The sequence below is a fragment of the Talpa occidentalis genome, unplaced genomic scaffold (genome assembly GCF_014898055.3).
Source record: "Talpa occidentalis isolate TD23 unplaced genomic scaffold, MPIMG_talOcc4v2.1 talOcc4.16, whole genome shotgun sequence".
Classification (NCBI taxonomy): domain Eukaryota; kingdom Metazoa; phylum Chordata; class Mammalia; order Eulipotyphla; family Talpidae; genus Talpa; species Talpa occidentalis.
The window spans coordinates 55,838,061-55,854,643 of NW_023601653.1; the positions used below are offsets into that span (position 1 = coordinate 55,838,061).

Here is a 16,583-nt window from a genome sequence, read left to right on the forward strand (position 1 = left end):
CACGTGTCCAGCTTGTCCTTCCTCTGATCCACTATTATTCAAATTATGTTTAACTTGACATTACTCTGCTTAAAAATGTTCTTAATAACTTCCGGTGCACACAAGCTAACATTCGTATTCCTCAGCCTGATCTTGAGACACTTTGTTCTACATTTCCCACCCTCCAGCCTTCTCTACTTTATCTCTTCAAAATTTCCCATCACAAATCCTAGGTTGTTTCCACATGTCATTTCCAGAATCCACACCTGGTATTCAGTTCTTTCCCCCACTCCTTCCTTCCAGGCCTCAGGCCCACAGGTAAAATACAGCAAAACATTCTTTTAAAGGTATGCTCTTTTTTTTTTTTTTTAGATAAATTCTTTATACTGTGCCAAAGTTGCTTACTATTAACATCAGCATATGAAATAGTCAATCATAAATGAAAAAGAGAAATTTAAAGGGCAGACAGAATTTTACGAGAAATGTGTGTTAAGAGGGTGATGGTATCTGAGCATTAAATTTAGCTATGACCTTTCCGGAGGGCAAAGTTCTCCAGACTTTCTGTATTTCAAAGTATTTATCACTAGACACTGTCATCATTTGGTAATGAAGTGTCTTTACTATAAGCTGGGGAGGGGGGCATGGCAGTTCATTTTACACCCTCCCCCAAAAATCCCACGCTCATTGGCCTGTTGTGGGCATCCTTCAAAGATTCTGGAATGAAAAACATGGACAGTGCATGCTTTCCAAGGGGAATTCCCACAGTCCGAGATGTCCAGTTCACTCAGGAGTAGGAGGTAACCATGCCAAAGGTGAGGTTCCCACTAGGAACAAGAAGCGTTTGCCAGTAAGTCCTGGCACTCCGGTCTTCCTTTATGGTTAATTCCCTAGTGTACATTAATAACCTGACATTCCGATGGATGAGCTACAGTTTTATTATTGGAGTGCCTCTGTGATGGATAACTGCTGGTTCTGTGGGAAAAGTGTATCTCTCACCTGCAAGGCTGAGATCTGGACTCCAGCCAGATGCTAACTTCAGTTCTGCAACTACCCCTGCCTGCAACCCCAAATCCCCAATGCGCGCACGCACACACACACACACACACTCACACACGCACAGCACAGCACAGAAATGCCTACCAATCTCTGTGTCCTAACTCAACTACCTCAAAACATAACCAGCTAATATTCATCTGCTGACACTTGTAGGACAGAACATTAAAGAGAGGATGGAATGCTTAATTTTTTTTTTAATTGAGGTAACACTGCTTTCCACACTGTATGTGATTCAGAGGCATGGGATCACATCTCCTCAGTTAAGAGACCATCCCCCCATTTAATCTTCAGTTCTAATCCTAAAGTTATTTCTAGGAAGATTTTTTTGGAGGGTAGAGTTCAGGTGTCTTCAGTTTTGTAGGTACTCATGAAAACTGGTTTAATATTCTCAAATTTATTCTCATGTGAATTTATAATTAGTCAAATGAGAAAGCAAGTTAATAATTCTGAATGTGGAATTAATGTGTAAAATGTATAGGCACTGCTTCCTAGCCAGATTCATTAACTTAAGCAATAGCAAATGGAAATACACAAAGTTCTTTGTTTGATGCATGAAAAGAAAAAGCAACAAAATCTGAGAAGCAAAACTGAACATAATGTTACCCACAATGTAAGTCAGATACAGAAAAAACAAAATTCAGAGAAAAGCTTATAATATTTCTGCATATAAGTTATGGATAAGATTTTAAAAAATAAAACAAAAACACTTATATTTCATCTATATATTACAGATCCAATTATAAGAAATGATACTATATATTTATAAAGTACTTGGTACACAGATTCAGGCAATTTTTTTTTGATATTCATTACCTTGAAAAACAATCTTGAAGCGATTTTTATTTGTAACCTTACTGGCCCTATTAAGAGTGAAGCAGGTTCAAAACTCTCTTCACACTTGGTTTATAAAGAACTTTCTCTCCTAAAGAGAACATTATTTGTTTTCATATCCATCTTAACAGGTCTCAGCCATGGCATTACAATCTTTTTTGACACTTTTTAACACTAAAACAGGCCCAAGGCCTTTGTAAAAACAGAAGCATGTTTCAGGATGTGTGTATGTATTTCAGCACATGTGTAGAGATATTTTTTCATAAAACCGTACTTTCAGGTAAAGTTACAGAGAGTGTGTCTAAGCCAATCCTAGTTTCAGGGACCCATTTTAGAGGAATGGGTGTCAATGAGACTTCTAATGTTTTTTTTTTAATTAATTAAATTTTAATGTATTTTTTACATCATTCTTCATTTTTGTACAATGTATGCTTTCTCATCTTGGGTATTGTCCCCGTGAAATTCCTACCACCAATTCACCCGTGTGCCATCACCATAGTCTCTTGTGCTCTTCCTACCCATTTTGATCCCTCTCCCTCCTCCTCCCCTGCAAAATGTCTCCGGTTTATAGTTGCCTGTTGATTTTGATTTTGATTTTACTATAATTACTTTTTTTCCCCTCCTGATCCTGTATTTGGATCCTCTATATCCCTCCTATAAGTGAGACTTCTAATCTTTTAAAAAAGAAACATCAGCTTGTCCATCCATCTGAGTGAGGGATCAGGAATGTAGAAGGATTCTACTTTTGAGAGTCTTACCCACTTTGATGGCACATCCCTCTCACAAGACACCTGCGATTCTACTCCCACTTGTCTATGTACCAATATTACGGCCCAGAAGTCCTGAAAATGGAAATGACTATTTTTTTATCAAGTTTTTTTTTATTTTTTGTTTTATTGAGGTAACATTACAATACTATATGTGATGCTGTGGCAGAGGATAGATAACTTAACCTTCTCAAATAAATGTCACCATACCACACCTACCACCAAGGTACCCATAGTTTTCTATAGTCTGTTTTGCCCCTTCTCCACTGTATTTACCCCCTTAGCTTCCCCTTCTTTTAGTGTCATTCTGTAGCTACATCATTAGGGTTTGTTATTGTTTTGGTTTTGTCTGACTCCTTGTTTTGTTTCTTTATAGTCTACACATAAGTGAAACCGTCTGGTATTTATTTCTCCTGCCTTATTTTGCTTAGCATTATCCCCTCCAGTTCCATCCATGTTGTTGCAAATGGCAATAGTTCATCTTTTTATGGCTGAATAATATTCCATTGCATGTATATACCTCATTTTTCTAATCAATTCCTCTATTCTAGTGTACTTATTTCTATAACTTGTAAATTGAACATAGGAGTGCATATATCCATTCAAATTAATGTTTTTTACCTTCTTGAATTAGGAATGGAATTGTGGGATTATATGGTACCTGTGTTTGATTATAAAACCTATGCAGGATTAAAAACTTACCGATTACAGGACAGAAGAGTAACAAAAATCACACTAACTATCCCAGATAAATGCCAAGCCACCTTTGACAGCTTGCCTTTCTGTTCTGTGTCTAGTTATTGCCATACCCTCAATTTTTTCTCTGGATTTCCCTCTCCATTCATCAAAGTATTTTCCCATGTGATTAAAAAGGCTTCATTTCACATATTTCAAAATTCCTTATCTTTTGTGGTGCCCAACAGTATGTAAAATATTTCATAATCAGATATTAACCACAGTGTGGAGTTAGCAAACTCTGAAAAGTTACATTGCAATCAAACTATTGTAATTCAAATATTTATACAGTGCCTATCACTGGTGTGCTCTGCAGGAGGACAAAAGAGCTGAGCTGGTAAGAAAACAAAACAGAAGCACTTCCTCTATAGGAAGGTTTGGGATGTGTTGACAAAATGCCATTAGGTTAAAAAATGCGATTTATTAGATGATTCAAAGACAAAGTCCTGAATTTTCCTTGCATTGTCTACTATTTTTGCTGTACTAGAGCTTAAGATTATAGTGCATAAGCTACAAACACATCTGTTAAAGGAAAGCGGAAGACTTAGATTCATTAAAAATTTATTTTTAAATATAAAAATGTTTACAACAAAACTTCAACACCAACTTTTATCATATCAAATATTAAAGTAAACTTATAACTAATAATTGGAAGAATTTGAGATACTTCATTAGAATTTGTGTCAAGGTAGATGTGATGCTTTCTTAAAAATCAGAAACAAACTGTGTACCTCTTTTAAAAGGCAAAGACAGGGGAAAAAAATAGGAGAAAAAAAAAAAAACCAAATGTCAACTCAATCAGATTTTTTAAAAGCAAGATATATATGATATATATGTGTGTATGCAAGTGTGTATATGTGTGTGTTTGTGTATATATATTCATGTAAGATTAGGACCCTAAATACATTAAAGGAATTCATTCCCTACCCTTCAAAAAAAAAAAAAAAACAATCTTGATGGCATTACTTCAATATGCATTAACAATATACCACATGGTAACTTCCCAAAGTCCCAATAACTAGACACATAGCAGAAAGGCAACTTGTCAAAGGTGGCTTGGTATCTCCCAATTATAGCAAAACCAAACCATTAAGAATAAAATATTTAAGATGATACAGACACTGTTAGTTACCTTCCTATCCTCAAATGAAAATATAGTTAAAAGATCTTGCTTCTAAATTTTTTTTAAATTCAGAAATGGCTTATTTATAAGAACATATTTTGATTATCTCAAAATACAAATTAATTTGTAACAATTGTCACAATTTCTTATTTTTTCAGTTAGAAATAATATTCAGATTTAGAAAATAACAGTCAAAGAGATCTCAAACTCTGGAAGCTTTCAGTAATTGTCATCTCTCTCAAAATCTATATATGAGGTCACTTGACAACCAAAGACTAAAGGAAACTGGTTTTCTTAAAAGAAATGTTTTTTGAAATACTGTACTCCTAGTTATCTAAAGGCAAAATAACTTCCCTAAGATACACAGAAAAATGTACCTCTGATTTATCTGGACACTGAAATTATGCTACCAAACTTCTAGATTGCTTCCATATAATGGACTAGCATGACAGTTGAATCACATTTTAAATAAGCTAACTGGTGGTGGAGGGAGAAAAAAAAAAAGAAGAAAGGAAAGGAAGGGAGGGAAGGAGAGAGAGAGGGAAGGAAAGAGAGAAAGGAAAAATCAAATAAAAACACAAGCCAAACAGGAAAATAAAAAAGCTAATTTCACAAAGTCATCTCTAGAAGCAACTGGTTCAAAATTTATTTTGTAATTGAGTCCAATTAAAAGATAAAGCAGTGTACACTAGAATTTTCAGGAAATACAGCAATTGAGGAGAACCTCTCACAGGAATATAAACAGCAAAACAAGAAGGACACCTGCCAGTACTTCGTAGAAAGTAACAGCAATAAACTTGTAGTTGATTCTTTTCAGTTAATTTATTAGTTGAATGTGAAAAAGGAACTTGATTTTCAATTTTCCTAAAAAATACCCTAATTTCACAGGATCTTCTAAAGTTTACACTGATCTTAGTGGTGGCTTTACTTATTTTCAGTTGGGAGTGAGCTAAAAATAAATATCTAGGACTCATGCTGTACACGGGGTTTCCTTCCAGTAAGAGCCCAGGGAAATTCAGTCCCTTATCTGACACATGCAAGAGAATATTTTTTAAAGTAATAAAAATAGGAGCATCATATTGGAAATGTAAGTTCATATGCCTGTGAATAGATTATTTCTTTTCTTCTCTATGCAGAAGTTTACTTAAGTTGGCTTAATCACTAGCTCAATCTCAGGAGATTGGGGAGATAAATACTTCTGATTAGAAGTCATCTCTTTTTTTTCCATGCATTTATACTGCCTGCTAGCCAGTACCTACAATTAGCAAGGCACTAGGCCAGAAGTTTTCAAGGAATTATTCATGGCTGATACAAGGAGGCTAAAGGGCTTGATTCCTTTTATAATGAAAACTGATAGGCTCTGGATCTAATGTTTTTTAGTGGCTGAAACTAGAATGTCAATTTTCAACGTAGTCTAGGCCACTCAATAGGTTTCGTCTTTTCCCAGATTTTCTGAGAGACTATTGCTGAGTCAGGACTTCAAATACCAACTCCCCTACAAGGGGGTATTTCACATCACAAGGACAAACACCACCTCCTGGGCAGCATTTCTTAAGTGGATCTGTTCACTTGATCCTCTAAATACTTAGTTTAAAAATAAGAACAATTTCCTTTACTCATGTTCACGCTAATTTAAAAATGTAGACTCTACACGGCTGCCACAAAATAAAACATTCCCCCCAAAATATTATTTCTATGACTTCAAATTTCCATTAGGTTTATTTAAGTGGATTATACCTGCAAAGGAGGAAACCTCTGCCACAGACATAGCATAAATATTCAGTTATTTAAACTTACTTTAGAAGATGGAAAATTTTAATTAAAATCCTATTAAATCAAAACCACAAGCTTCTTGTATAAAATTATTTCAATATTCTGAAAGGGTAATGTGGGGTGTAGGGAATAGAAAGGCATTCCTTAAATTTTTCAACATACTCTGAGGGAGAAGAATCTATTAGTTTAAAAAAACATGAAATAGAATGCATTTTGTTAAAGATACAAACATTGAGGGAAAAAAACACTGGTCCCCCCACATTTTATAAGACCAACCTCTTCATTAATTTAAGCAATTTCAAAATTAGCCAGGGCAAGTGACTAGTATTGCTCAAATACAAATTCTTTGAAGTTGCAGTTATGACAACTACACATTTTATTCTTCAGCTGGGTACTACAAGAAGTCTGAACCAAGTCAGCTTCCCTGGAATGAGCCAGCGGAACATTATCTCATTTTTGCCAAATGCAGTTCTTTATATATATCAAGATCCTATTGTCTCTTGCTCTTTATGAAAAGGAGGACCCCTGTGATACCTAAAAAAAAAAATTCGTATCTCACTATTTTAAATCTGGAATACAAAGGTAAATATCCAGCTTTAAAAAAGGGAAATTTAAAAATCAAGTCAGTATCAATATCACACACATATATAAACTATTATACACATAAAAAAGCATTTTTTAAGAGTCATTCTACCTATCTATGTATGTAAAGGAAATGCCATGTACAAAAATTAATTTTTTCATTTATTCTAGCGTAACATTGCAATTGTGCCTATAGTTAACGAATTCGTGGAGTCTGGGGAGAGAAGGTGACATTTCAGTTGCTGCCTTTTTCATCTGTAGATTATTCTAAGCTCTCCCTGTAGTTTGAAAACATGCAAAGCCAACCCATGTCAATTCCTAATTTGGAAACTCCACACCATTAAAGTCTCCAGTCCTCTCTCTACACAAAATAGAACTATGTTGATTTTGTGTGCTTATGAAAGTGATATTTATAGAAGCAACAGTGAGAAGTCATTAGCCCTTGAAGATGCTCTTTTAATTTTTAACCATTAAAGTTACTAGCAGTTTTGTCACTTTGGTTTCCTAAGTTACAAAGATAACAGCCCACACTATAAATGTACGCACTTTCATTTCTAAAGTGGCATTTGATAACGCCATTACAGACTAATCACCTTGAATAGACCACTCATGAGTTCAGATACATACAAGCCATCCCTTCCACGCCCTGTTACCAATCAAACTCTGAAAGGTAAACTCATCATTAACTGGAAATCATGATACTGTGCTGTAAATCAGGCTAACAGTTTCTTTATGAAGGATGAGATAAAATTCCCTCTCCAATTAAAATAATCACATTTTAAAATATGTGTCATAATATGAAATGAAGAAAAAGAGAAAAACATAGTTGTCAATGATTAGAGGAGCTGGTGGTACAAAAATGAGCTACCAATATTACATAAAAAATTTGAACAACTGTACTATCACTAACACTACATAGATTTTCCATTCTAACTGAAGAGGCAACATTAACATTCCAAAGAACTTCATCTCTTCCACAATGTCAGGCTGTACTGTCCACTGTCGGAGCCATCAACCATGTATGTCTCCTCTGAAATGTACTCACACCAGCCTGGCATGGGCTGTAGTGTAAAATCAGGCAATTAGACCTAGGTCAGAAAGGCAGCAAACTACCTTGATTTTTTATTTTGACTTCACGGTGACATGACATAATGAGTTCAGTGAACCATGGATTTCATCTGTTTCTTTGACTGTTTTATATGGATACTAGAAAATGAAAAATAATATATATGGCTTGTGTTCTATTTCTATTGGACAGTGCTTATCTATGTCGAGAGGACTGTTTTCATCAAAGCCACTGGGTGACACTGTTTCTCTACTGAAATGATACAACCAAAGCAATTTCCTGGCAAAGGAAAAAGTCTCACATCCACAGGCATGCACACATGTGCAGATGTATGCACATACATGACATAATATGTTCCTTATAGCCACTCATTTTCTTAGGATGAAAGGACATGAATACACTTAGGAAAATTTATGAGCCTCCTTGGTGGCTTAGGGGTTAAGTTTCAGCACTATCACTGCCATGGCTTGAGTTCAAATCCTGACCAGAGAGCTAACCTACATATGGCACAGCAGACCTCTCCTGTCCTGCCTATTGCTCACCTTAGCAGTGTATTTCAGTAGATCTGCCTGTTCTGCTCCCCACTTTGTGTCTGGCAAATTCTCTCACCCTACATCTCTGGCCTATACCCCAGTTCTTCTGCACATAAATAAATAAAATCTTTAAAAAAAAAAAACTATCATTACTATCTTAGGACTAGTGATACCTAAAAACTTATAGAACCACTCAGATTCCTCAATAATAAATGACAGCTCTAATGAAATAGGTTGAAGTGGTTTACTTTGTGATTTTTTTCCCAAATAATCACCTCCTAAATGTCAAGTTCTTTACGGCCTTCTTTAATGTTCCATCTTATTCACTTACATTGTAATGGATTCCTAAGGAAACTGTGCAAAGTAACTTAGATGAACAAAAATAGCCAGCTGTTTCAGCTAACAAAGCGATGCGTTACCAACGTGCACATTAGTTTTTACCTTGAATTTCGACATCCTGAAATTTAAAAAGCAATTTATTTGAAAACTAAAATGAAAACAAAAATCAAGATATAAGCTACCAACGCACACTCTTTATGGATGAGATAAAGACTCCACAAAGGTAGACTCTGCAATGCAACTGCCATTTGTTTATGAATCCTGAATACCAGAAGCTGCTTGGTGCTATTTGATGACCAGAAGATTCAAGGTAAGGGCTCATAAGAGATTTGCATTATCTGTACATTCAGTGGGATTTACTTACCATAATTATGAAGGTGTGAAATCACAAATAAAATCTCGGCTTAAATGACCTGCCTCTTTCCTTTCCCACTTTGCTCCCCCAAAAGCATAGTCAAACCCAAGAGAGAATTAGGTTAAGAGTCACTATTTTGTTTCAGTTACATTTTAGCTTATTCTCCCTCAGTTTCCTTTCTCTCTAAAATCAGATTAATTCTAGTCTCCTAATTGCAGCCTGCATGGACTTAAGGATCTTCAGATTTGTTGCAACAAGCTATATACAGCCATAAACTACTCAAGAGAGGAAAAAAAAATAGACATCATACTGTATTATATGTTTAACATGTCCTAAAATGTCCTAAATGTTATCACACTTTTACTTTATTTACTTTATTACATAAATTATATGTTATTTCAGATCATACTATAAGTGTATACTAAGTGGAACTGTATGAAAAGCAGAGCGTAGATTCCTCAAGAAAAAGTTAAAAGTATAAATTTCACACAATTCAGTTATCTACTTCTGGATAATTACCCAACAAATACAAGGCAATTAATTCAAAGAGATCTATGTCATGTTTATTGATACACTATCTACAAAAGCCAAGTACTGGAAACAACCTAAGAGCTCATCAAAAGATGATTAGATGAAGATGTCACATATAGATGTATATATAGCACATATACAACGGAATACTATATGGCTATTAAAAAGATGCACCAACCATTTGCAACAACAATGATGGACCTGGAGACTATTCTATGTATTGAAATAAGTCAGATAGAGAAACACAAACCCCACATGATTTCACTAATATGTGGTTGATAGAGAAAGCAAACACAAATTAACACAAACATAAACCTGTAGACTATAAATAAGTAAATAAATGATTAAAGATCTATCATCTATGAAAACTGTCTTCCTAATAGGTATACTTACTTCAGCTAACTTTGACAATAAAATTATTCTTGCTCACTTATAAAACAAACAAAAAGTAATTTCCATCTCAAAGAAAAAATTCTGTCTTCAAAATGTGAAGCTGTTCAAAACATTTATATTTACCCATTATCTACTGAAGACCATCTTTAAACACCCCCCCAAAAAAAATAAACAGGTGAAGTTTTATATGAATATTCAGAGAAGAAATGAATGACCCTAGGTCTAAATGTGAAACAAGCTCTAAGCTATTTAATGCATTACCTAATGCATGCATAAAAGGTGCTGAAATGACATTTGATTGCTTAACTGTCCAAAGACCTTTATGGATCACATCAGCTAAGGTAGCCTCTTCCTTTAAGACAGCAGCATGCATTTACATGCACATATGGCAAGTTAATATTTTTGACAACTCTTATCCAATAGATCTTCCTCTCAACTAGAAGTCATGTACATCTTGAAGAAATTCCCCCCCCACCTCCCAGAAATCAAACCTGTGTATTTACGGTGACAGTTAACAACCGGGTAGCCTTATGGGGGTGGGGCCCTCCTTTTAAAATGCTACTACCCCAAGAGTTTATGAGTGTGTGTAGGGGGGGTGTGTAATTACTAAAAGAGTTTAAATTTCTATGCCAAGGAAACAATATCCATTTGAATATTAATAGAGCACATCTTTAGGACCAACAATATGGAAATTTCTGAAACTTCTAAGGCGCATTCTGATTGGAATTCTGAGTTTTACTGAAAGCATGAAAGTTGGAAATAACTGCGTTTTCAGTGTAATATACTGGAGGATATTTTTAGAAGATGCAATTATAAATATCACACAGAACAGAAGAGGGTGGAGGAAGACTACATGAACTAGGATACACATAGCTAAGTAAACGATTCTCCATTAAAATGCAGGGTCCTTCATAATTTCACAGAGCTAAATAAAATTGCCCAACACAAGAGTGTAGATCAGCTTGTCTAAATCTCTTTGGATACCACATAGCTGCATTGATGACCTATCTCCATCCATGATCCTACATGTCAAATAACAATATGTTCTGAAAAATACAACTTCCAGGCTAGTCCCAAGTAAGCTCATTCTCTCCATAGACTAAAGAACGCAGGTTTTCAATGGCGTCTGCATAGACCATATCAAATGACAATCTTAAAATATAATATATAGGCCTATTTATAGTTTTAAGGCTCACAAACATGCTACTCCAACATGACAAATGAGAATTTAGCTCATGTAAAAGTGAAATTAAATTCACTAACGCCTTTATTCAACGAGAATCTTGAAAAGATTATTGTCGGAGCTGTATTTCCTAAGGGAATACAACCGATTCACACAAATGTCACTGCAGATATAATGAATGTTTTTGCATGCCAGTGTCACTCACCCTTGCCTGCCTGCACCCCCTCCCCCAGGCTTTTCAAAATGTATTTCATACACAGACTCACTGTTCTGGTTGTTTATTTAATTAACATGACAGCCTGGCATACACAGCATTTCTTTCAGTTCTACAGTTTTTACTTTTTACACTTTTGACTCAATACAGAAAGAGTAAAATTACTGTTTGACTCCTTCCAACCTCTGTAAATTTATATAGATTCACTGACTATTTCTGTCAGTTAAAACATTTTTTTTTAGTATGCTTTAAATATCTGTATTCATCAAGTAAAATCCCAATTTTGTCCCACACACAAAAAAATTCTTTTCCCTCACCTTTCCCAAGGGATAAGAAAATCGTGTTTTTCCTTTTTAGTGTTTTCAGAAGCTGACAGTAATTAATTTTAATTCTGTCACCAAGTCATAAATAATCAATATTGCTCTTTGTATCGCCATCAGCTGAGGCAAACTACTGAAATGTGACAGAAGTGACAATTTCATTAAAAACCCATGACCGTTGCTGAAATTTATTCAACTTGAGAAATATGTTAGACTGAATTATTTTTAGGCACTTGAAGGGCAATATATTCTGTATTTTCAGAAGAACTACTTCTGTATTTTATATTTGTACTAGAAATGCAAATAACTTAGACTTTCTACTCAAGATGGATCAAGGCCTACCATATGCCTACCAAGGAAAACCACACCTACTTCTATAGTTTGTCATTGTTAGTTTACTTTGTAATTTGAAAATATTTTTCTTCTATCAGTGATGACAAACTTGATTCTACTTTTGAAAACCAACCATCAGGCTCCATTATAATCCTATAAAAATTTATTTTTGCTAACAATGCTTAACTAAGAGTTTTGGGAAATACTAATGGGAAACGATTTTGATTTTCAGTTAAACAATATGAAGACTATAGTTGTATGCTTCTGATTGATATTGTTTCTTTCACAAAAAAATATGTATTAAGTGGTCCAAACACATAAACGGAGAGAGACATGTGCCTTGTGTTATATTATGCAAAATCACAGGCAAACTTTTTCATTATTCTTAACATGTAACTAAAATAAAATGACACTAGTTAGGCATCTTTCAAAAATGAAGTGTAAGGGGGACATAGTAATCAGAGGACAAGACAGTTATGTCCTTTGATGTATAAAGAAATAGAGAGACAGCCCTTCAAATACAATCCCCAGATGGTTAAAAAAAAGTCATAATTAAAACTTTATGTTGAAAAATAGCATGCATTAATCACACAGACTATCTAGCAATTCAAGAAATGCTAACTACCTTGATATAGAGAGTGGTAACTTGAGAGAGACAAATCTGCTTTCAGATGGAAACGACCACTTAAACAAGACACATAGACCTTAGTGGAAACGTCTGCCTTCTTTACACCAAAAAAGTACAGTATGACACATACCAATCCACAGAATCTTCTGGGCTGGGAGGATTAAACTGAAAGCCACACAAATGCTACAAAGTTGGTGGTGGACAGAGAGGAAAAACGTTTCTTTGTTTTCCCATACATGCCCAGGGTCTTACAAGTACTGTGCCTGAAAACACTACACCTGATCTCCTCCGCTTGAAGTCTCCTTTATCATCTGCTCTGCAAAGCTCAGAACCTGTGGACTATTTAATTTATAGACCCAACTGCAGTTCTTAAAGGAAGGAAGAGAGGGAAGAGAGGGAGGAAGAGTGGGTGGGTGGGTAATCTACCTACCATTTGGTTTGTTTTAGAAGAATTTTGCCACCTACTCTCCTTGACCTGATAGAATTGAGTGATTGCAGAGAAAGAGTTCCTAAGTGGCCACTGTCACTCATACAGGAAGGAGAGGCTGCAACCCTCTTACCTTTAAACCTGACAAGGAGCAAAGTCCAAATAAATTCTCAAGAGGTGTCTGCCAGACTCTGTGGCTTTATGTCCTTTTGCTTTAATTTAAAATTGGCATGTGGTCTGAGTACTGTCTTGAGAGAGGACATTCTTATATCAAAGAAGCACTCAGCAGGAAGGAGAATGTTATATGCATGCCTTATAATTATTTTGAGTCTTGACTTCATAAAGTATTCAGATGACAGTGGTATACTTTGCACCCTTAATCAGAAGTTTGTTTCCTTGTGATAAAACAGATAAGTCATTTACTACATAGCTCCTGAACTTTTCACACAGTTAGGCTAACGTATGAGCTATTGCTCTATGTTATAAATACTCTTGCATGTTAGTTCCCACCCACCCCCACATTTATGTTCAGAACAACTTTCAATGGGTCATATATAAAAACCAGTCTTTGGGAACACGTACACATTCACCCATGTTCTCATTAAAACTTCAAGGATCTAAACTTCTGCTAAAGGTAACCTTGTTTTTCCATCTACCCTATGACAATCTCTTACTTTAGACTATTCTTTACAAACATTACCTTAAAAAAATAGTAACCCAAGAAAATGAACAAAAGATGTTACAAACATGTATTTTCAACAGCACTGATCAGCAAAATATTTAAAAATAAAATGTTAGGTTAGGTTTGCCAATAAACAATTTAAACCAGAGAAAATCAATAAAAATCTAAGGCTTAATTAACACTACTGGATAGTTTAACTAGGCACCTTATCTTAAATCCACCTTTAACTCCTTAACTTTTAAGTGTTGCTATGGAATTTCAGAAGCTAAATGATATTAATTTGAAATCAAGCCATTAATGATTAGATCACAGATTGTCTTTAGAAATTATGATTCAGTTTTACAATGATCACATTATTCTCCTATAAAGTGTGTACTAAACATATTTAGACTAGTAGTATATTCTGGTAAAAGACAATGTCTCCTATAACTGTGAAAAGAAATTTAAAAATGTCTCTCCCTAATTGGTTTACCCTTAAATAGATAGTTTGGTAGATATCTGGAAATCAGTCAGTGGCCTGTTTTTAACTACACTATTAGAGTAAGCTCAAACCCAAGAAATGTTTGCTTTATCTCAATGAACAGCTAAATAAATATATTTGTTTTAAAATAAACAGTGGCAATGATGCTGTCATCCATTCTGCTAAATAATGTCAAACAATCACATTCTGTGTAATCAACTCCATTACTAAAAGAAAGTAGCCGCCCACAGCATATGGTGACTCCTATTTCTTAGAAATACCTAAATGATTACCCACAGAATAACCTAAAAAATACCTTTGGATACCCTCTCACTCTCTAATGTTGTCCTAATAGTACCACAAGCAGGCAGAAACTTAAATGGGAAAAGTGTAAATTTCCACTTGCTGTACATAAGCAGCTCCCCACCCCACCCTACCCCCAAGTGTCAGAACTGCTTGGAGTAAGAGCTAAAGGCTTACGCAGGTCTTTTCAGATACAAATTCCTACTTTAATTTGGGATTTGTTCTCTGATGCCCTTTATAGGAACAATATTCCACACTCTTAAAATGCTTAATGATAATGAGGAGATTCATCCCCAAATTCACTAAACTTTTATGTAGACCAACTTCATAAGAACTCATAATTCTTGATTCCTTTCTCTCTGAAAGATTTCAAACACTAGTAATCTTAATAATAGTCTCCCAGATTAATACTTCCTGTATAATATGGATAAATTCATTTGAATTTCTAAGTCACTTAGGCATGCATATGCAAGAAAACTTACTTTTAGTTGACACCTCATGATTCCGACACAGTCAGACAATGTTCTCAGACACACAGTTCTCCAAAGCGAAGTTTAAGATTTATAATACAAAACACATTTAGCATGTAAGGCCGTGTGCCCCCAATAACCTCAAAAACAAACGCGGTTCTTCAAGTAAAACTTATCTGCAAAAGCAGAAAGTGTGTACAATACCTCACTTTCAACCTTGACTCTAAAACCTTTCTACTGAGTTTCTTAAACGTTCAGCTGTCCATTTAAATGACATTTCATAGAAACAAACCTAGTGCAATGGATAGCACATTGGACTTCTACTAAAAAACTAAACTAATTAGGCATTCCTGCTAGGGGAGGAAAGCGTGAGAACACTTAAAATTGCAGGGAAGCCATCCGCCAGGTGTAAGCAGTTCTAAACAACGGGGCTCAGCTGCGGAAGACCCTCCAACATGCCATCTGGCTTTGTTATTTATTCGTGTTTGTTGCTCAGGTTATAACACACTGGGTGAGGGAGGGAGAGAAAAACTCGCTAGTTTCCGAGTAAGTCTGAACTTCAACCACTTCTCTAGTCTATGTGCCCAGCGCTTGGACTCCCTCCACTTTTGCGCCTATCCCCAAGTGTTTCGAGTTGTCCCGAGAGTCAGAGGAGCAGCCGGTGCTTACCTGCTCCCTCGGTATGCAGGGCAGGGAGGTCCTCCGATGGGACTTGCTGCTGCAGCCGGACATCTCGGCGGACACCACGGAGCTGGACCGCCTCCTCCGCTTAAACACCGGGGTATCTTCCTTGGTCCCAGCAATCAGCTGGGACCCAAAATGCTCCCTCGGAGCCGCCCTCGCGGACTGCGGCAAGATTTGCTCCGCGTACCTGGCCAGGAGGATCCCCAGCACGCCGGCCAAGTACGCCAGGTACGGTCTCCAGGCGACCTTGAACCTCTCTAAGGAAATAAGGGACACGGTCCTGACCGCGCTAGTCAAGGCGATCATGAGGACGCCCAGCCTCAGCCTCAGCACCAGCCATGTCGCGGCGGCCAAGCAGCTGAGCACCACCCCCGCGGCGGGGAGCGAGAGTAAGTGATCCTCCCCGACGCCCAGCCCAATCTGGACGAGCGCTTCCCCCCCGCAGCAGGCGGCCAGCAGCGCGACGGCCAGAGGCAGGCGCACCCCGGCGCGCAGGAGGTACAAGCCCATCCAGAAGAAGGCACACAGGAGACTGAAGAGCAGCGCCCAGGGCTGCAGCCAGGGGCCGAGCGGCGCGCCGCCCCGGGAGCACCTCCCCGAGGCCCCGGGAAGACGCCCCCTTCTGCTCCCGGGGCCGCTTCCTCCTCCTCCTCCGCGGGCGCCTTAGTCTGCTCCAGCTCACAGCCGATCTCCCCGCGGACCAGCCTCGCCAGCAGCGCCAGCAGAAAGGACAGCGAGCCCGCGCACAGCGCCGAGGAAAGTTTCCGGGAGCGCCGGAGCGGCTGCAGCACCAGGTCTCCCCAGCAGCCGCGGCGG

The 16,583-nt window shown here is 37.0% G+C and overlaps 1 protein-coding gene across 1 annotated transcript in view; it reads right to left on the reverse strand.

Annotated features, from left to right (window-relative positions):
* PDE3A (phosphodiesterase 3A) overlaps nt 1-16,583 on the reverse strand; it is a 290,017-nt gene extending 273,434 nt beyond the window's left edge. Inside the window, exon 1 of the mRNA XM_037514264.2 lies at nt 15,753-16,583. Within this exon, the coding sequence (XP_037370161.2) occupies nt 15,753-16,277 (525 nt within the window). The 5' untranslated portion in view covers nt 16,278-16,583. The remainder of the gene's footprint in view (nt 1-15,752) is intronic.